At 37.9% G+C, this 19,952-nt stretch overlaps 3 protein-coding genes and 1 long non-coding RNA gene across 10 annotated transcripts; 2 read left to right on the forward strand and 2 right to left on the reverse strand.

Moving 5' to 3' along the window:
* Nucleotides 1–115: 115 nt before the first annotated feature.
* On the reverse strand, nt 116–2,910 carry LOC125204892 (endoglucanase 5-like). 2 transcript variants are annotated; one of them, XM_089060111.1, is made up of 9 exons: nt 2,562–2,910; nt 2,256–2,468; nt 1,967–2,167; nt 1,789–1,875; nt 1,544–1,708; nt 1,349–1,472; nt 1,102–1,265; nt 631–1,024; nt 116–532 (listed from the first exon to the last, which is right to left on the reverse strand). In XM_089060111.1, the coding sequence occupies exons 1-9, from the start codon at nt 2,763–2,765 to the stop codon at nt 243–245; spliced, it is 1,842 nt and encodes a 613-aa protein (XP_088916237.1). In that variant the 5' UTR covers nt 2,766–2,910; the 3' UTR covers nt 116–242. The 2 variants fall into 2 exon arrangements, with proteins under 2 accessions (XP_088916237.1, XP_047959614.2); XM_048103657.2 differs by having other exon boundaries at nt 116–538; nt 2,562–2,905.
* Nucleotides 2,911–8,651: 5,741 nt separating this feature from the next.
* Nucleotides 8,652–15,024, forward strand: LOC125205014 (uncharacterized). Of its 4 annotated transcripts, none has more exons than XR_007173692.2 (4): nt 8,652–8,843; nt 9,331–9,414; nt 13,266–14,446; nt 14,769–15,024. It is a non-coding gene; the product is annotated as an uncharacterized LOC125205014 (long non-coding RNA). The 4 variants fall into 4 exon arrangements; XR_007173691.2 differs by having other exon boundaries at nt 14,786–15,024; XR_016132426.1 differs by lacking the exon at nt 14,769–15,024 and adding an exon at nt 11,191–12,945 and having other exon boundaries at nt 13,266–14,465.
* LOC125205012 (endoglucanase 5-like) lies at nt 13,069–17,187 on the reverse strand. 2 transcript variants are annotated; one of them, XM_048103800.2, is made up of 10 exons: nt 17,021–17,187; nt 16,862–16,930; nt 15,066–15,278; nt 14,748–14,948; nt 14,586–14,672; nt 14,339–14,503; nt 14,145–14,268; nt 13,899–14,062; nt 13,428–13,821; nt 13,069–13,322 (listed from the first exon to the last, which is right to left on the reverse strand). In XM_048103800.2, the coding sequence occupies exons 1-10, from the start codon at nt 17,069–17,071 to the stop codon at nt 13,237–13,239; spliced, it is 1,554 nt and encodes a 517-aa protein (XP_047959757.2). In that variant the 5' UTR covers nt 17,072–17,187; the 3' UTR covers nt 13,069–13,236. The 2 variants fall into 2 exon arrangements, with proteins under 2 accessions (XP_047959757.2, XP_047959756.2); XM_048103799.2 differs by adding an exon at nt 15,370–16,148 and having other exon boundaries at nt 16,862–17,143.
* A 41-nt stretch (nt 17,188–17,228) lies between these two features.
* On the forward strand, nt 17,229–19,562 carry LOC125205013 (uncharacterized protein At5g50100, chloroplastic-like). 2 transcript variants are annotated; one of them, XM_048103801.2, is made up of 8 exons: nt 17,229–17,525; nt 17,720–17,841; nt 17,956–18,063; nt 18,267–18,323; nt 18,821–18,886; nt 18,987–19,047; nt 19,135–19,178; nt 19,370–19,562. In XM_048103801.2, the coding sequence occupies exons 1-8, from the start codon at nt 17,384–17,386 to the stop codon at nt 19,406–19,408; spliced, it is 639 nt and encodes a 212-aa protein (XP_047959758.2). In that variant the 5' UTR covers nt 17,229–17,383; the 3' UTR covers nt 19,409–19,562. The 2 variants fall into 2 exon arrangements, with proteins under 2 accessions (XP_047959758.2, XP_047959759.2); XM_048103802.2 differs by lacking the exon at nt 19,370–19,562 and adding an exon at nt 19,276–19,317.
* The last annotated feature ends 390 nt before the right edge of the window (nt 19,563–19,952 follow it).

Below are 19,952 nucleotides of genomic sequence, written 5' to 3' on the forward strand. Positions count from 1 at the left end.
TTTAAAAATTGTTGACTTAGTTTCTGTCCTGTGCATGTGTCTGGTTGTTTTATTCAGTCATCTCTTAATTGTCCTAGAATCTTATATAAGAAAAAACTATGGCATAGTGTATTAGTGTTGGAAAACTAATAACTTCATTGACATAGAAAGAAAAATACAGCAGCAGCCACTTTCCATTCTAATACATTCAAATCCTCAAGAAAAATACCATACAAAATTCAATTTTTTCTCTTCTTGATTGATTAGTTGTAGCTTAGAACCGAAATTTTGGCTTGGGCTCCACCTTGAATGTAGACGAAAGAGCACTCCGAATTAGGCTGTAGTGTTTGAAGCCATTGTGGAAGCTCATAAGTATTCTTAGCCTGTGTTGGATTGAGTCCCCACAGTGATCCTGTAAGCCCCTCAAGCTGCAGCTTCAGCCCCCCTATAGGCTTCTCTGAGATGTTCTTCACCACCACTTTGTGACGGTAATACTTCTCCGTCCCAACCATCCACGAATTCGTTATGGAGTGGAGAAACTCAACTGGGACAGCTGGAGCTGATGATCCATGACGTAATTATGTTAGGATCATAATAAACTATAATATGAAATCATGTTATAGTAGTTCATGTTTGTTGATGTTACTTTACCTGCTTTGGGTTGGGGAACTGGTGCATGGTGTTGAGATGGAGAGCCTTGTGGTTTGTGGTAAGGACTGGAAGAGAGAGTGTGCAGTCTTGTGAAAACTCCAACAAGAGGGGCAGTTCCAGACAACGTAGGCTCAGTCTGGTCGTAAACAGATCTGTCATCCGTGAACTCATCGTTGGCATTAGGGCCACCCACAAGGGCTCCATGGATGACATTGGGGTTGGCCTCGTTGCGCTTGTACCAAGTCTCAAACCCCTCCACACATCCAACAGATGCGTGTAGGTGAGAGACGGGAGCGATGGAGGCGCCCCTGTGGTGGACATGGATTGGATAGCTCTGGCCATATCCCACCAAGTAGCTCAAGGACTTGGGGTTCTTGCCAAGAATGTAGTCAGCCTGCATTTGCAATGTTAGGGTTAATACAAGACAACAACCAATGATAGAAAACAGGGAAGTGGGAAAGACAGTAGTACTTGTGACTTGGCAAAGTTGAGGATTTGTTGAGGCTGGATTAGGCCATCTGGGCATTGCACGGACTTCTTGGCTGTGGTGAGGTAGTCGGAGTAGACGGTGAGGAGGAAAGAAGCTGAGGAAGAGTACTGCAAGTTGTTCCACTCACGTACATAGATAAGGCCACCTAATTAGCAATAACAACCAGTCAGTCAATAAATGCAGGAATTTTTTTAAATGGATTACGCATATAGAAGAATGAGGGCTAACCAGGAGTCAACTTCACGTTGTATCCATCGTTCTTTTGCATGCACGCGCAGGTGAAGTAGTCGGCCTTCGCCTGATACTGCTGCAGCGTGAAGGCGTAGCTTCCAGCACGGCCTTCCAGAAGGATCTGCAGGTGGATATCATAATTGTTGAATTAGTACATCATTTTTTCGTATGTGTTTGATGATCTTGGTTTACCTTTGTGAGAAGGATTTGAACTCCAGCGTACTTGTTGTCCCACGAGAATTCTTTGACGGCCCAGCCGGTTCCTCCAAAGGCAGCACAGTTGTCAACAACATATTTCAGGTAATATTCATCGTTTGTAGCTCTGTGTAGCCATGTTGCACCCCATAACAGTTCATCCTAAGAGATAGAATGTTATTAACTAATATTTTTAGAAAGTAAATGAAATACTATGTAAAAGATATGGAAAAAAAACTTACATAGTAACCAGATGATGTATAGAATTGCTTGGAGTTTCCAATTGAATCACTAAACAAGCCTCTGAATCTGTCTGCAAATGAGAAAATCTAGAGAGAAAAAAAGACACTCACTTGTCAAATATTGTATAGTTGAGTATATTTAAGTGTAGAAATTAAATAAGTACTACTACTAACTAACCTGTTTTGCATGTACTAAAAGAAGATTAGAATATGTAGAATCATAAGGCTTGAAAGCTAGAGAAGCGGCAGCCAAGGCGGCCGCGGTTTCTCCGGCTAGGTCAGACCCTGGATGCTCAGCGTCCAGCTTGTATGCGGTCCGAGACGTTGTCATGTCCTCCGCCCGTTGCCAGCAATAGTGATCCGACGCTCCATCTCCAACCTAATTAATCACATTAGTTTTACCATTGTTACACTAGCATTGTAGGCCTGCTAATAGTAGTATGTGTTTTGTTGAATGATATATATACCTGTCCCCATAGCACATTTTGTTGAGGGTGGCATTTGATGAAATAATCAGTTCCCCATTTGATTGCCTCCAAAACATGTCCCATTTGATTTAATTTAATGAAATCTTCCTTAAAATCAATAGCTGCCCATGACAACATTGTCACACTAAACGCCATTGGTAGACCAAATTTTACGTGGTCTCCTGCATCATAGTATCCTCCAACCAAATTCACCTAAAGTAAAAATATAAGTGAACACTTAACATCATCATATAATACACTATAAACCTATGAAATTAATTAATGTAGGTGAATATTAATTATTACCCCTTGCGAATAACCGTCGCCAAGGCCTGAATTACCGCGCCATTTTACGCGTTGGGTTGGAGGTAATTTACCGGATCTTTGCGCCTCCAAGAAGAGCAAGGTTTTATCGAGGGCGGCACTGTAATCGAAGGACTCGACTGCAGTGGCGCCCGTGGCAACGAGGCCGAGTAAGAGGACTAAAATGGCGTGTGCGGTTGCTGCCATTTCTTGGTTTTGGGTTTGGAAGATGTGATCATGTTTTTGTATGTCACGTCTATTTATATAATTTTAGAGGAGGGTAGGTAGAGTGACTTGTATAAATGTCTTGTGTGGAATGTGAATGAGTGGGAGGAGAACATAGGATGGTAGCCTCCACGTTCTTGTAAATTGATGCAATTAAAGATTGAGCTTCCCACGTTGGGTTTGACGATTTTAAATGATATTAATTCAATGAATTTTTTCTGTTGAATGGTTCTGAGGGGACAGGAGAATAATCTTTGTTTTGGATTTGATAGAATTATGTGTGTTGAGAATTGATCTTCTGGGCGACACTACGTGAGCGCCTGGTGAGCGATTAATGACCTGGCAATTATATTCATTAATTTTCTCTCCTCTCTCCTCTCATCGCTGGAATCTGGATCCCTCTTCCTCGCTTCCCTTTTCTTCTCCTATGGCCGTATAATATTATTGGATTTGCATCAACTCTCTCTTTCACAATCTCTCCTCTCTCACGTCATTCTCTCTCTTTTCAGTCTCAATTCTTTCTTCCCCAAATCACCTCACTTCTCGTTTTCAGTTCGTCACCCCCAAACTGGAACAGCCATAGCCGATTTCTTCCCTAGTCGCCGCCTGTTCATCGCCGGCGCGAGATAGCCTCCGTCCTCAACCTCTTTATCTATCTATCTCTTTCGTTCAACACAAAATCTCTAAATCGAGGCATCGACCATCCTCCAGCACCACCGCGCCGGTGAGCGGCGTCCAACGCCATTCGCCTGCCGAGATGGGACCACCGGTGCCGCCGGGTTCGAGCCGTAACAGCCGCCTTGTCACCAGACACCAGTTGTTTCTTCGTTGGCTGTCAAAGCTCTGGTTAGTGACTGGTTGCAGTCCGCCGCCGTCTAAAGGCGTGCATTCGTCGATGCCTTGGCGGCAATTATCCAGTTTTACATTCGAAGTTCGAAATTGTTCCTTGACGGTGTTCGAAATTCGAAATTCGAAAAAATTGTTCCGTCGATGCATCTGTAATGCCTTGGCGGCATTTCTCTAATTCTGAGAAAATTGTATAACAAAATTGATGCAGATTAGAAAATAAATCTCCACCGGGAGAGAGAAGGGGAGTGGAAGTGTTACTGGGATGAGAGAGAAGGGGAGATGGAATTACAGAGGAGGAAGAGGGAGAGAGAATTAGTGGGTAAATGAGAGGGGAGAAAGGAGAGAGGAGAGAGGAGAGAGGAAAGGAAGACAGAAATTGATGGTGATGTTGCCACGTCTTATCTCGCTCACCGGGCGCTCACCTAGTGTCGCCCAGCAGAACAATTCTCGTGTTGAGAATTGATCTCCTGGGCGACACTACGTGAGCGCCTGGTGAGCGATTAATGACCTGGCAATTATATTCATTAATTTTCTCTCCTCTCTCCTCTCATCGCTGGAATCTGGATCCCTCTTCCTCGCTTCCCTTTTCTTCTCCTATGGCCGTATAATATTATTGGATTTGCATCAACTCTCTCTTTCACAATCTCTCCTCTCTCACGTCATTCTCTCTCTTTTCAGTCTCAATTCTTTCTTCCCCAAATCACCTCACTTCTCGTTTTCAGTTCGTCACCCCCAAACTGGAACAGCCATAGCCGATTTCTTCCCTAGTCGCCGCCTGTTCATCGCCGGCGCGAGATAGCCTCCGTCCTCTACCTCTTTATCTATCTATCTTTTTCGTTCAATACAAAATCTCTAAATCGAGGCATCGACCATCCTCCAGCACCACCGCGCCGGTGAGCGGCGTCCAACGCCATTCGCCTGCCGAGATGGGACCACCGGTGCCGCCGGGTTCGAGCCGTAACAGCCGCCTTGTCACCAGACACCAGTTGTTTCTTCGTTGGCTGTCAAAGCTCTGGTTAGTGACTGGTTGCAGTCCGCCGCCGTCTAAAGGCGTGCATTCGTCGATGCCTTGGCGGCAATTATCCAGTTTTACATTCGAAGTTCGAAATTGTTCCTTGACGGTGTTCGAAATTCGAAATTCGAAAAAATTGTTCCGTCGATGCATCTGTAATGCCTTGGCGGCATTTCTCTAATTCTGAGAAAATTGTATAACAAAATTGATGCAGATTAGAAAATAAATCTCCACCGGGAGAGAGAAGGGGAGTGGAAGTGTTACTGGGATGAGAGAGAAGGGGAGATGGAATTACAGAGGAGGAAGAGGGAGAGAGAATTAGTGGGTAAATGAGAGGGGAGAAAGGAGAGAGGAGAGAGGAGAGAGGAAAGGAAGACAGAAATTGATGGTGATGTTGCCACGTCTTATCTCGCTCACCGGTCGCTCACCTAGTGTCGCCCAGCAGAACAATTCTCTATGTGTGTTATTTTACACAAGTTAGGAAACTATGGGGATATATAACGTTGGTGATTTGGTGTTTGAGTGTATTTATGGTTTTATTCAGTGATTGTCATCCTTTTTTTGCTATGGTCCTATATATATCATGGAAGATGTATCAAACTCCATTTGAATTTTGATAGTACTAAAATTTAATTTTGATTATCGTGTTACGAACGAAAATAAATCACTCCGGCTCATATTTAGTATTTCTATATGCTTTCGCATTGAATGCATCAATAAACAATAATTGTCATAATTGTGGGTAATAAATAACGTCTCCATTTATTTGACACATTAAAACTCAAATGGGATATAACATGTACTCCCTCCGTCTCACATTTGGAGTCACTTATTGTTATGACTCCGGTTTTAAAAAAGAGTTGAAGTGGTAATAAATGAAGTGAAATGATGGAGTGTGTAATAAATAAAGTGAGATGGTAGAGTCGGTTGAAGGTGGATCCCTTTTGACTTTTGATTTTTGTTTTAGTTTATTTTAATATAGATAATGACATTTTGATGTAATTTTGATGAAGAAAGGGGTAAAATTGTATGGTCAAATATGGAAAATTCTAAAAGTGACTCTTAAATTGGGACGGACTTTTATGGCAAAAAGTGACTCTTAGTCTGGGACGGAGGGAGTAGTAACAAAAAGTCACTAGTCAATTAGAACATTTCGTATAACTAGGCCTGTCAAAATGAATATCGGGTATTGGATACCCGATATCCAAACCCGAAAAAGTCGGATAATTGGATACCCAAAACCCGATTTTTCGGGTATCGGATCAGGATCGGGTAGTGAGAATTTTGGATTATCGGGTATTGGGTTACCCGATATCCGATCGGGTATACCCGAATTATCCGATTTATCCGATCTATTTTCTAAAATTAATAAATTATTTTTTATTATAATTAAATGTAATTTAATTTCTTAACTACAATTTAATTAATACTTAATAGTTAGTGTATAAGATATGTAATTTAATTTTTTTAATTATATTTTAATTTCATTGAATTGTGATATTTTGAATTTTTGATAATATTATTGTTAGATCTTGATTCTTATAAATTATTAAATTGTGAATTTATAAAGGTTGAATGTTTGAACTTATGAATTTTGATGGTTATTGACTTATTGTGGATGGATAAAAGATGTTAACATGTATAACTTACGAATTTTGTATTTTTCAAAGTTTGTAGTTATTTTCTTTTAAATTCGAACTATTACAAGAATTTTGTATTCCTATAAATTTATATAGTTATTTTCTCTTAAATTCGAACTACTATAAAATTTTGTATTTCTAAACGTTTGTAGTTATGTTTACTTGAATACTAGTACTTCAACTTTGTATTGAATTTGAATTAAATAATATTAAATAAATTCTAAAAGTTTGTAGTTAATTTTCAAAAATTAAAATCAAAATCAAAATCAAAATCACAATTGGGACTGAATACCTGATTTTTCAGGATTGGATACCCGAAATCAAATTCGGGTCGGATATCGGGTATTAGATTTTGGGAATTTCAGGATCGGGTACCCGAAAATTTCAAATCGAGTATCCGCGGATCTCCAATTTGACAGGCCTACGTATAACCATAAACTTGTTTTAGAAAAAGAGAACCCCTCATAAAAAAGGACTATATTTAGTTTTATGGGCAATTAGCAATAAAAAAATATCCGTCTAAAACACACTAATCAATGCAATAATAAAGTGCAAAATGAGAAAAGATATAAAAAAAAAGGAAGAAAACAACCCATTTAGAGTACTATTAAATTTAGAATTAAAAAAAATAAAAATAATGCAAAATCACTATTTAAATCCTATTATAAGAGACATTATTATGTCTCAAAATTATTTGAATAAAATTATATAAATATTATCAATAAATTAATGGAAGGGTAAGTAATGATGTACTACTATTATATTGTTAACTCAGAAGTGCGTTAAAATGACAACACCTTTTAAAGTGACACTGTGACACCATGTTAGACTGTAATATTATAAATGCTAGCCTGCAAATCTGCAATAGTATAAACGCTACACTGCAATCTATAGATTGCAGTCTAGTGTATTGGATATTACAGGCCTTGAAAATTTACACTTGAGCATTTTTTATGATTGCCACATGGCAGCTGATTATTCGTCCACATGTACAAATGATTGGTTAGGAATGGTGGTATGTTGTTATTTTAAGAGGTGTTGTCATTTTAACACAAACCGTTAACTCATCCTTAAATTGTTAACTACAACTAAATGATAGACATTAGATCTTCAAATCAAATGCTAAGATCATCCAATTCCGAGTATCAATACATTTAATAAAAAATATTAATTAAGGTATTTATGTCAACTAACAACAAAATAATTTTAACTAACTTTTAAATCACAAAAATTTAAATTCATATAACTATCTCAATTTAAATTATTTTTCCACACAACATATATCAAATTAAAGATTTTTTTCATTTGGATTCTAACAGAATCCCAATTGCATATGTTTGGATGTCAAAATTTAAAATATTTTAATGAATTTTTGGAATTTTTCGACAAACAGCTAAATATCAACATAATCTGTGTAGAATGTCAATATTAAATTGTGTTCACGTACACAAGACATTGTGTTAATATGTTTAATATACTCTACTTACATCAGATTCAAAACCCTATCTTTCGTAGTTATTCTTTTTTATTAATATTAAAAAATAAAAAATGAAATTACACATAAGACAATTTATAAATCATTAAATCTCTGAAATTTTATGTTCTTAAATTAGTTATATCTAGCAATTCATCGAATCTCATAAGTATATAATGAATAAAACTACTACTACTATTTTTTTTAAATCCATGAGCCCGTAATTGACATTCCTCCCCACTAAAATTTTCTTACCAACGTGAGTGAAGTTAGAAAGGGAATCCGTAGACAAGACTCAAGAGTGAATGAATGAAGAAACATCTTTTTCATCTTGGATATATGAATTAAGTCCTTCCCCAATCCCAACTAAGTTACAAAATTTTTGAGTATGAAAATAAAAAGTTATATTAAATGAATTAAATAAAATATGTATAATCACTTAATACGTAGTACTTCCCCTGTACTATAATAGTCGAGTCATTTTATTATTTTGGGACGTTTTATAGTAGTTGAGTTAAGTGTCGAAAAAAACCGAGTCCACTACCTCATATTGAGGGATATATGATAAGAATAGAAATTCGACGACGAAATTTTTTTAAGGGGATTAGAGTTTTAACTCCCAAAAAATAAAAATCAATAGATATAAATAGAAATAAGGTTAGACCAAAATTTCTATTTCGATAAAATCGTCAAATTGTGATTTATTAGTAATATATGAATTGATCATGGTAATATTGAATCTAGATGAATAGTAATATTAATATTTAGATAATATAACGTTTAATTGTTTGAATAAAAAGCTATAAAATTGAATTAGTAAAGAAGGAAGTTAGTATTTTAATTTGAGAAAATCACTCCACTAATAAAAGTTGTTGTATACTGCTCTCTCACTTTCTAGATTCTACTCTCTCCTCGCAGCTTTCTCTCTCTCTCTCTCTCTCTTCACACACACACACACACACAAAAAACAAACACATTAGAGCAACTCTCCTATACTGTGAATCAGCCCCTCCCCTGACTGTCGAACAGCCGACGTCCTCTGCAATCCCAGCAGCTTCGTGGAAATCAGCCGCCCCTGCATCTCGGTACACCTTCTTTCTCTCATCTCAATACTCTCCCTGTGCGTGAGTATTCAACCCCATTTCTCTCAAATGCTACATTTAATTTTCTGTGAATGGCCACAAATCTAGATTTGATGTTAATTAATTTAGAAGATAGCAGTAGTTATATTAGGGCATACTTGTCTATTCTCTAGATTTTAATTGGTATAGATAAAAGATGAAAAATTGTAGATGATGGCTGATTGCTTAGTGTATATGTATACATATCAGATTTGCATAATGGGTTTGGGAATTGTTGCTCGGGTACCTACATAATGAAATTAAATTCAAGGATATAATTTGATCTTTGAAATAAGCCTAAAGGTCTAAAACTGTAGACCTTGAAATTTAGATCAAGGACCCCAGACTTAGAATGTTAAGTACCGTGAATAAGATTGAAGGCTCTAGAAAAGTTAACAGTCTAATTATTCCTTAATGTATGATTTGATACTATTATCCTTATATGATTAAGGAAAAAGCTCATTGAGCGGTTCTCACAAGAATAAAGGGAAACCGAAGGAACAAAGGTCGACGAGCTTAGAAAGACGCATTTGAGGTAGTTTACTCTTTACGTTGAAGATTAATTTTAGAATAATTCTCTTAGTTAAATTATGTGTTCTTATATGCTCTTGTGTGCTAAAATGTCAATGAAAGATAAATGTTAAAACATGAAAATATACAAGAATGTTAATATATACCCATAAATTGGTAATAGGAGACTGATAATGCATATGATTATGAATACGAGTTTGATTTCATATGTGATGCCCCTAGCTTGGTCTCAATTTGACGTGACTTACCGTTTCGAGCACTTTGGTGTTCACCATTGACTAGCACTCTAATGCTTATCGTACATGTCATTGTCATGAAGTACTTACCATCTAACAGCACTAGTGCTTACCGTTTATCAGCACATCCGTAGAGATGCCCAAGGTTTACGGTTCCGCCGGTTAATGTGAAACCGAAACCGAAACCGTTGATTTTAGAACTGTAGTTGTAGTTCGGTTCAGGTTCGAAAATTTCCGAATCGAAATCGCGACCAAACTAGCAGTTCCAGACCGGAACCGCGAAAAACCGTGAAACCGAGCTGGAACCGCAAAAAGCCACCGAAAACCGGCGGTTCAGAATTGTGAAAAATCATAAAAATCGCTAGAAATCCGCCGGCAATTTTGGAACCGTAACCGTAACCGTGAAACACCCTCGTGGTTTGGTTCCGATTTGGCAATTTCCAAAATTGAAACCGGCGGTTCCGAATCGTAGATTCCGGAACCATGGGCATCTACACACATCGGTGCTTACCATTATAAGCACATCTATGCTTACCATTTACTTGCACATCAGTTCTTACCGTTATCAACACACTAGTACTTACCGTTTACCAGCACATTAGTGCTTACCGTTTATTAGCACGTTTGTGCTTACCGTATATTCGTCTATGTATCCATGTCTTGATACCGAGTTTACCATTGGGGCTTATATATGTACAAGGTTTATGTAACTTGTGTGATGCTGTGATACTAAACTGAAACACAGTATTATATGAACTAGATGGTGGTATCAGATTTACAAGAAGTGTATCTAAATGTTGACTATGTGCATAAGTTTTTTTTATTGATTTTATGCTGCCATAAAATGTTACAGGAAATTACTTGTTTGTACATGATGTTACATGAGAATATATACTGTATGTATGTAAGAATTTAGAATGACACGTTTTGCATGAAATTGTATGTATACAGAGATATAGCAATAAGAGACTTATAGACTCTATTAGTGGACTTGTGCAGAGGTACGGAAAAAACATAGAAAAGATGATGATAATAAGAATTCTGAACTAATAAATATAGTAAGATATATGAAAAGTATTAATGTAATACCATGATTAAGTGGAATAATTGAAAGTGTTTTAAATTTTATATTGGACAAATTAAATATTGAGAAGTATCATCATAAAATGATTGACATGTAGAATTTTGTACTTGCTATCTTAATTTCGGAATTAGTACTAAATGTTTAATATACTAAAGGGTCACAGGTTTATCAAATTGGAAATTCTAGTCGTCTTTCTCTATCGATCACGCTTTCTGCTACTTCCTAGTCGATCACTAATTCCAACTTTTGGCATGCGTACTGTGTTTTGTCAATGTGTAGCAGGTATAGAATTTAAACTTTTGAGATCCGAATTATGCCGTGTTGGAAATTATCCAAACTCCATAGTTTTGTTGATGTGTAAATATATAACTAATATACTTTCATATGTAAGCTTGAGTTTATTTTGTAAAAATAACAGATTTGATTTTAACATAGCTGTGATTACAAAACTTTTTGTCAGATCTTATTCGGTTGGTCGTTCGATCAGATAAGGGATGATACATTTGCAATGGAGCTCTTTAGTCGAGTTTATGGGACAAGGATGTAACAAAAAGACCGTTGGAAAGTCGTAAAGTAGACGATATAATAATAGTACCCGCCCCTCGGACTAGTGCTAAATCACCACTGGCTGTTTGGACATAGTTTTTTTTGATTGGGCAATGGTTAAAAAATCAGAGGCGTCGAAGGACATGTTATCGGTTGCCCCACAATCGAAAATCCAGTGATTATCTTTCTTTCCTACGACGGAGGTCGAGGAATTGGCTAAAGCTTCAAAAGAGTTTTTACATTCGATTGTGGGTTCAACGACTATGCTTTCATACTTGGGGTCATTAGGAATGGGGATATTGGATTTTGAGGGACTAAAATAGACATGGGTCGATTTTGAGGGCCCTGTTTGGTATATGTAGTGTGACTAGGGGTCTGTCTAGTTGGGCATTTGGGTAAGATTTGGGGTCTATTTCGAAATTGGGATAAGCTGGAGGGTGAATGGTGTGATCTTCGATATTTGGGGTTGGTTTGGGATTTATCAAAAACCAGGGGAGGGAAAAGATCTCTCCCCCCAAACCCTAGCGTTTTTGGCCGCCTCGCTTTCCACCCAAACCCTAGCTTTCTTTGCCGCCTCTCCTATCGTCGTCGTCGGCTTACCATCATTCCAAACTCGTGCTACTGAGACTGAGGCCACGGCTCTCTCCTCCTCACCATGATTTCTGGCAGGGGGCTAAGAGCTGCTTGAGACGCTGCTGCCCGTTGATTTTTCGGCAAAGGCGGTGAGGTCGCCCACCGCTACTGCCACCGCTGCTCTTCCTCCACCGCCACGATTCCGATTTTGTCTTCCCTTCTTCATTTTTTCCCACCAATCGGGATACCCGTGAATGTGGAAGCACGTTTCCTTGGTGTGTTTTCTCCCTCCACAGTGAATGCAAGAGAGACGACTTTTATCTTCCTCCCCTCTCTGTTCGGTGGTCGTGTTTCTGAATGGGATGTGTGGTCTAGGGTTGTTCCGGTTGATGGCCGCGAGACCAGTTCCGATGCACCTCATCTAGGGCATAGAGATATTGATATGTTCTGTGTCTCTGGGTTCGCTTGTACTTCTCGATTGATTTTGGATGAGTTATGTCGTTCGGATCTCTGGAGTCTTTGGAGATCCATAGGTCTTGAAATTTTTGCCTGAGTGCTTCGAGCGTCATGCTCCCTTGCTTCATTCTGCTGGCTTGTCGGTGCAGATCGAACACCTGGAGCGGGTCTCCTCCACTAGCGTATGTAATGGCTAGGCCTTCCCATAGGGCCTTGGTTGTCTCGTATTGTGAGACTTCATTCACGAGTTCTATCTCGATGTTATTGATTATCCAATTGAAACAACAGTGATCTCTTTGTTGTCATTTGTAATAATCGGGATCGGTTGTGGACAAGGGGTCCGAACCTCCAGAAATGTGAGACGTCAGACCCTTCCCTCCTATGGCTCGGTTCATGAGTTTCACTTTCGCCCAAAGGGGATTATGTTCCCCTTTAGGTTTGGCTTTGAGGTGGATTTCATCAAGGGATTCAAGTTGATTTTGGGTAGTTTTTGAGGTATTAGGTTTGGCTGATGAATTGATTTGTTTCACGAAATCAGCAAATTGAGTTGCCATTTTGATGGGGATACTGATGGAGGTTTGAGTAGTATTTGTGGTGGTTTCCGAGTCAGATTCTGACATTGCAAAAAGGGCCGAGAAAGGTATATGGGACGGTGATGAACTCTTTTCTGAGACCCCCACCTCTATATCATGCTCTGAAACCATCTTGATGATGGTTATCAAGAGAAGCTAGGTTTAGGTGGCTAGGCATATTGAAGCTAAAGGAATAGAAAGGATGTTATATTATTTTCTGATGTATTAGAATGATTTACAGCTCCTCTATATATAGGGAGAGATATTCTGTGTACATATGGAAACAAGATCATTCCTATTTTAAGAAATATCAACTAATCAATTACTGCTTCAATCATTGCTCCTCTGATTTGGGTGATTTATTTGTTTCCTTTCAATTGTTTGACAGGTTCCGTCCCAACCATCCATGTGTTCGTTATGGAGTGGAGAAACTCAACTGGGACAGCTGAAACAGATGATCATTGACCCATGATGCACCAACTTCTATTAGGATCATAATAAAATATAATATGGAATCATGTTACAGTACAAGTTTGTGATGTTACTTTACCTGCTTTGGGTTGGGGAACTGGTGCATAGTGTTGAGATGGAGGGCCTTGTGGTTTGTGGTAAGGACTGGAAGAGAGAGTGTGCAGTCTTGTGAAAACTCCAACAAGAGGGGCAGTTCCAGACAATGTAGGCTCAGTCTGTTTGTAAACAGATCTATCATCTGTGAACTCATCATTGGCATTAGGGCCTCCCACAAGGGCTCCATGGATGACATTAGGGTTGGTCTCGTTGCGCTTGTACCAAGTCTTGAACCCCTCCACACATCCAACAGACGCGTGAAGGAGAGAGACAGGAGCAATGGAGGCGCTCCTATGGTGGACATGGACTGGATAGCTCTGTCCATAGCCCACCAAGTAGCTCAAGGACTTGGGGTTCTTGCCAAGAATGTAGTCAGCCTGCATTTGCAATTTTAGGGTTAAGACAAGACAACCACCAATGTTAGAAAACAGGGAAGTGGGAAAAACAGTAGTACTTGTGATTTGGCGAAGTTGAGGATTTGTTGAGGCTGGATTAGGCCATCTGGGCATTGCACGGACTTCTTGGCTTTGGTGAGGTAGTCAGAGTAGACGGTGAGGAGGAAAGAAGCCGAGGAAGAGTACTGCAAGTTGTTCCACTCACGTACATAGATAAGGCCACCTAATTAGCAACAATAACCAATCAGTCAAAAAATGCAGCAATCTTGGAAATGGATTACATATATAGAAGAATGTGGGCTAACCAGGAGTCAACTTCACGTTGTATCCATCGTTCTTTTGCATGCACGCACAGGTGAAGTAGTCGGCTTTCGCCTGATACTTCTGCAGCGTGGAGGCATAGCTTCCAGCACGACCTTCCAGAAGCATCTGAGGTGGATATCATAATAGTTGAATAAGTACATTGTTTGTGTTCATGTGTTTGATGATCTTGGTTTACCTTTGTGAGAAGGATTTGAACTCCAGCGTACTTGTTGTCCCACGAGAATTCTTTGACAGCCCAGCCGGTTCCTCCAAAGGCGGCGCAGTTGTCAACAACATATTTCAAGTAATATTCATCGTTTGTAGCTCTGTGTAGCCATGTTGCACCCCATAACAGTTCATCCTAAGAGATAGAATGTGATTAACTAATATTTTTAGAAAATAAATGAAATACTATGTAAAAGAAATGGAATAAAAAAACTCACATAGAAACCAGATGATGTATAGAATTGCTTGGAGTTTCCAATTGAATCACTAAACAAGCCTCTGAATTTGTCTGCAAATGAGAAAATCTAGAGAGAAAAAAAGAAACTCACTTGTCAAATATTGTATATTTGAGTGTAGAAATTGAATTAGTACTAACTAACCTGTTTTGCATGTACTAAAAGAAGATTAGAATATGCAGAATCATAAGGCTTGAAAGCCAGAGAGGTGGCAGCCAAGGCGGCCGCAGTTTCTCCTGCTAGGTCGGACCCAGGATGCTCAGCGTCCAGCTTGTATGCGGTCCGGGACGTCGTCATGTCCTCCGCCCGTTGCCAGCAATAGTGATCCGACACTCCATCTCCAACCTAATTAATCACATTAGTTTCACCATGGTCACAATTAATTAACATTTTAGTATGTGTGTTAACATTAGTTTCACCATTGTTGACCTAGTATGTGTGTTTATTGCATGGCATATATACCTGTCCCCATAGCACATTTTGTTGAGGGTGGCATCTGATGAAATAATCAGTTCCCCATTTGATAGCCTCCAAAACATGTCCCATTTGATTTAATTTAATGAAATCTTCCTTAAAATCAATAGCTGCCCATGACAACATTGTCACACTAAACGCCATTGGTAGACCAAATTTTACGTGGTCTCCTGCATCATAGTATCCTCCCAGCAAATTCACCTAAAATTAAAAATATAAGTTAACATTGATTCATATGAAATAATATATAAACCTATGAAATTAATTAATGCAGGTGAATATTAGTTATTACCCCTTGCGAATAACCATCGCCAAGGCCGGAATTACCGCGCCATTTTACGCGTTGGGTTGGAGGTAATTTACCGGATCGTTGCGCCTCCAAGAAGAGCAAGGTTTTATCGAGGGCGGCGCTGTAGTCGATGGACTCGACTGCAGTGGCGCCCGTGGCAACGAGGCCGAGTAAGAGGACTAAAATGGCGTGTGTGGTTGCTGCCATTTCTTGGTTTTGGGTTTAGAAGATGTGATCATATTTTTGTATGTCACGTTTATTTGTATAATTTTGGAGGAGGGTAGGTAGGGTGACTATGTATAGATGTTTTATGAGGAATATGAATGAGTGGGAGGAGAGCATAGGATAGTGGCCTCCACATTCTTGTATATTAATGCAATTAAAGATTTAGCTTTCCACGTTGGGTTTTTAAATGATATTAAATATTAATTCAATGAAATTTTATGTTGTATGGTTCTGAGGGGACAGGAGAATAATCTTTGATTTGGATTATAGATAGAATGATTATTATTGTGATCAAACTCTATGGTCCTATATAGTAGTAAGTACTATATAATATAATGATTATTATTGTGATCAAACTCTATGGTCCTATATAGTAGTAAGTACTATATAATACTACATCCTTGTATCACAACTCTATTTAAATTTCGAAAGAATATTCAATTTTGATTTATCGTGTTACAATGACAGACTCCACTGCTGGTCCGTGAATACCTCCGAGAACCTCCTAAAATCAGTCGTCAACCCAGTGCTACACTGGCTCCGACCCCACACTATGGCTGCTTTGTCTCAATGGTAGAGAAATGAGGAAGAGAAATAGAAGAAAACATATTAGGGGATTGATGAAATAGTTTCACCGGAGAGAAAAAGCTTCATGAGAAAATTGAAAAGAAGAAAAATTGCATGAGTTTGGAAAAGACGATAACGGAGAAGAAGCGGCGCAGAGCTGTAATTTGTTTTAGTAAACCTAGGAATTTTATTTAATGAGTGTAGCATTATTTTATTTCTTTTTTTTTAAGTGTAAACGTAAATACTAATAGTAGTATCATGATTTAATATGTTTTATTAATAGTCCAAGTAAATTCTAAATGTGTATATATTTAAAACAATTGTTATTAGTATGATTCATAAATTTGATTTGATTTGACTCTTATTTTTATTTACAATTAAATAACAATAATATTTGTAAAATTACAAATAAATGTGTTTTTTTTTTTCATATTTTTAAAAATATGGATACTGGCATTAATAAATTATTGTGCTTAACAAAAAAAATGCAATATTTAACTTTTATTAATATATATTAATTATGTAAATATTATATTATGTTATTATTAATTATTTTTCGACCCATGAGTTTAATTTTCTGGATCTGTCATTGATATCATCGCCCACGTATCAATTCAGATCCAATTATCCACACTAAATACGATCTAGCATGAAAATAAAAATAAATACAATACCAAAATGAAACAAAATATAAATCACTCACCGCCTTCTCGCGAATCCCTGGCTCCACATGAAATCCACGCCTTGAGAGTGCCAGCGAATCATTTGATTTCTGTACAAATTGTCATACCAAACCCATCAAATTTTACAGCTTGATTATTTCCACATTTGAACACCACGATTAAAGTGGGGGAGAAAAAACCCAATTGAACCGGAGTGCGGAGAGAGCGGTTTTGTTGAGCAAAAGCGCCATGTTTTTCACTTCTTTTCCTCAAGGGTTCAGATTGAAGAGGCAGTTTGCTGAGATTTGTGCACAGTATATTGATGTGGGAGTTTTCTTCTCTCTATTTGCGAAATAGCCTCAATTGTTTCTGTATTATCACTTTTGACCCTTTTTAATTTGAAGTTGGGCCCGACCCGAATTCAGCGTCGCCCGCGAATCATTTGAATGAAGACGGTGGCGCCACGTAAGCACAAAACAGTTGGTAGCAACAGAAAACTCACAAGCGCACAAATATGGAAATTGAAAGCGCATTTCTCTATACGAAAGCAAGAATAATCGTTGATGGCGTTACGAGGAGCAATCTCTGTTGGAAGACGTTCAAACACCCGCCTCTTCTCCGTCCCTCGTTATTTCCCAACATCACACCATGTCTCTGCTTCAATCCCTTTGCTCAAGCCATCCCCAATTCCCCGCTATAAATTGGGTATGGACATATCATACATGTTTTCGATTTAATATTCTGTGCGGCTTTAATTTTTTGTCGATGTTGTTTTTTGGGTAAAATCTTCAATGATATGTGATAGTATGATTTTTCCTTTCTGATGACCAAGTTTGGAGTGTAAATTTGGAGAGTAGAGTTCGACAATGTTTGAATTTGAATTTTCTTTTCATTTCCAGGAGTGAAATTGTCAATTCGAGCAGTAAATGGATCAGCTATGGATAGTAAGCCTCTGGGATCATCTGAGAATTGGAAGGTTAAGATGCTTTATGATGGGGAGTGTCCTTTATGCATGAGGGAGGTAATCACAAAGTTGAAACGATATTTTTCTTGATCGTTGGATCGAATCATGATATATTATCTGATTTATTAGTGTTTTGAAAAGGAATTTTACTTGGAATCATGTTGTTATCAGGTTAATATGCTGAGAGAGAGGAATGAAGGATACAGAACTATTAAATTCGTGGACATAAGCTCGGATGAGTACAGTCCAGAGGATAATCAAGGCCTTGATTACGAAACTGTACGTTCTCCATCCTTTTTAGTTATTACTATATTGATTGGTTTTGTCAATCTTGCAAAAAGAATCTTTAGAGTTATCTGTTTTTGGCTTCAAGGGCATGAGCCAAGGTTTTCTAAAATGATGAAATGCAATGTTAGTTACAATAGACATGCTTCTTTTGATTCTGCTGTAGCTAACTTTTTCTGATTTTCCTCCAAATCCAGGTAATGGGACGAATCCACGCAATTCAGTCAGATGGAGCCGTTGTGAAAGATGTTGAGGTTAATATTTATGTGTTTTACTCTTTATAGTTCTAACTCTTAGTTTCATGTCAACTCCATTTCATTGTACATGTTCATGTTAAATCCTCCAATAATGGACTCCTAATACTCTCTGATGGTTGATATCCTGTCTAGTTTACTTGTGGCTTTAAGGTAGTTCACACGTTCCTAGATGTTTTTGAAAATGCTGTCCTGTGTATTGCCAGTCATGTGTGCAGACAAAATTTTATTTCATCAACTTAGAAACTACAAGTTGCAAAACCTCCTCAGAAACGGCATTCCCTCTTCATGACAAGTAGTACTATTAAATTTGATGAGTGTTCATATAACCTTATCAAACACTATTATGTAGTATATTTTTGTAGCTGATAGATGCATACAAACTTCTCATAGAATAGGTAGGTCCGAAAGTTAATTTTCCTGAATTTAGGTCGAGTTTGTTGAGTTACCTTTCAACTTTCAAACAGCATATAACACAAGAAATTTCACCTATGCAGGCATTCAGAAAACTTTATGAAGCAGTTGGTTTGGGATGGGTTTATGCCATTACAAAATATGAACCTGTAAGTCCATCTTCGACATCTTCAAATAATGTGTTGTTATCCTCTGTCTCTTTCCTCAACTTTCATCTATTGAGTGAACTGATGACAATGTGTGACACAGATTGCAAGCATTGCAGATGCTGTTTATGGAGTTTGGGCTAAATATCGTCTTCAAGTCACAGGTGCCTCTCCTGTCTTTCTGGACGCCTTTTCCACATCTCGATCTTCACTGATGTTGATGTCTTACAAATTCATTTGACATTGCACAGGCCGACCACCACTAGAAGAAGTTTTGAAGGCAAGGAGGAAAAAGGTATGCATGTGCTTGCATCCATAAATGATGCATCTTTTCAATCTCGTATATCATTTATTTTTCCATGCTATTTATAGTCGAATAAATGCCGCCACAGCGTGTAGGTCAGGCATACGAGAATTGAAGTGCATCACAAAAATCTGTATGTTTGAAACTACTAAACGACTGGATTTTGTTAACTTATTTTGCAGAAAGAAATGTGTGAAGACAGCAAGGTTTGTAAAATATAGATGCAAAGCATTATGATTCTCAGGCATTGGAATAACAGGGCTGCGTATTCGCTTTTGTATAAGTTAAAAGCTTTACAACATACGGATGTATATACATATAAATTAGTAACTATGTTACATCTTTTTAGTATTAAAAGGTTTCTGTTTATGTTTTTGTTTGATCTTTTTTTTCCATAAAAGTATTCCTCAAAGTGTTTTTCAAGTATATTGTGTAAGAGCATCTCTCTTGAAAGTTTTTGCAATATTCAAGAATCAATGATTTGTGTCAAATTGTGTTCAAAATTATATGTAGAATTTACTCATAGTTGCTCAAATATCATCAATGTAAACAAACAATGCATTGGCAACAAATAGAAGAATAATTCACACACATTTTGCATTGGAATACTAAAATTGGCTTGAATAAAGCATTGAAAGAAAGAATACCCTCATAACCAATCTGTTTTATACCAATAGTAGTAGAAATCTCTTCACCTTCAACCCCCTAAATAAATGAATGTCCATTTTCACCAACAATTATACATAAATGCTTCCATCAAACTTC

Source organism: Salvia hispanica, chromosome 6 (genome assembly GCF_029641045.1).
Source record: "Salvia hispanica isolate PSC_SH4W2 chromosome 6, Shi_PSC_v1, whole genome shotgun sequence".
In the NCBI taxonomy this organism is placed as follows: domain Eukaryota; kingdom Viridiplantae; phylum Streptophyta; class Magnoliopsida; order Lamiales; family Lamiaceae; genus Salvia; species Salvia hispanica.

What these genes read in the sequence shown, in the direction of transcription:
- LOC125204892 (XM_048103657.2), bottom strand. Translation starts at nt 2,765, where the DNA reads ATGGCAGCAACCGCACACGCCATTTTAGTCCTCTTACTCGGCCTCGTT. An exon ending in GCGACGGTTATTCGCAAGGG is followed by an intron (nt 2,469 to 2,561) that starts GTAATAATTAAT and finishes TTTTTACTTTAG; the next exon opens with GTGAATTTGGTTGGAGGATA. An exon ending in AGTTCCCCAACCCAAAGCAG is followed by an intron (nt 539 to 630) that starts GTAAAGTAACAT and finishes ATGGATCATCAG; the next exon opens with CTCCAGCTGTCCCAGTTGAG.
- LOC125205013 (XM_048103801.2), top strand. Translation starts at nt 17,384, where the DNA reads ATGGCGTTACGAGGAGCAATCTCTGTTGGAAGACGTTCAAACACCCGC. An exon ending in GTCCTTTATGCATGAGGGAG is followed by an intron (nt 17,842 to 17,955) that starts GTAATCACAAAG and finishes TGTTGTTATCAG; the next exon opens with GTTAATATGCTGAGAGAGAG. An exon ending in ATATCGTCTTCAAGTCACAG is followed by an intron (nt 19,048 to 19,134) that starts GTGCCTCTCCTG and finishes GACATTGCACAG; the next exon opens with GCCGACCACCACTAGAAGAA.
- LOC125205012 (XM_048103799.2), bottom strand. Translation starts at nt 15,573, where the DNA reads ATGGCAGCAACCACACACGCCATTTTAGTCCTCTTACTCGGCCTCGTT. An exon ending in TTCAAATCCTTCTCACAAAG is followed by an intron (nt 14,269 to 14,338) that starts GTAAACCAAGAT and finishes TATCCACCTCAG; the next exon opens with ATGCTTCTGGAAGGTCGTGC. An exon ending in CAACGTGAAGTTGACTCCTG is followed by an intron (nt 14,063 to 14,144) that starts GTTAGCCCACAT and finishes GTTGCTAATTAG; the next exon opens with GTGGCCTTATCTATGTACGT.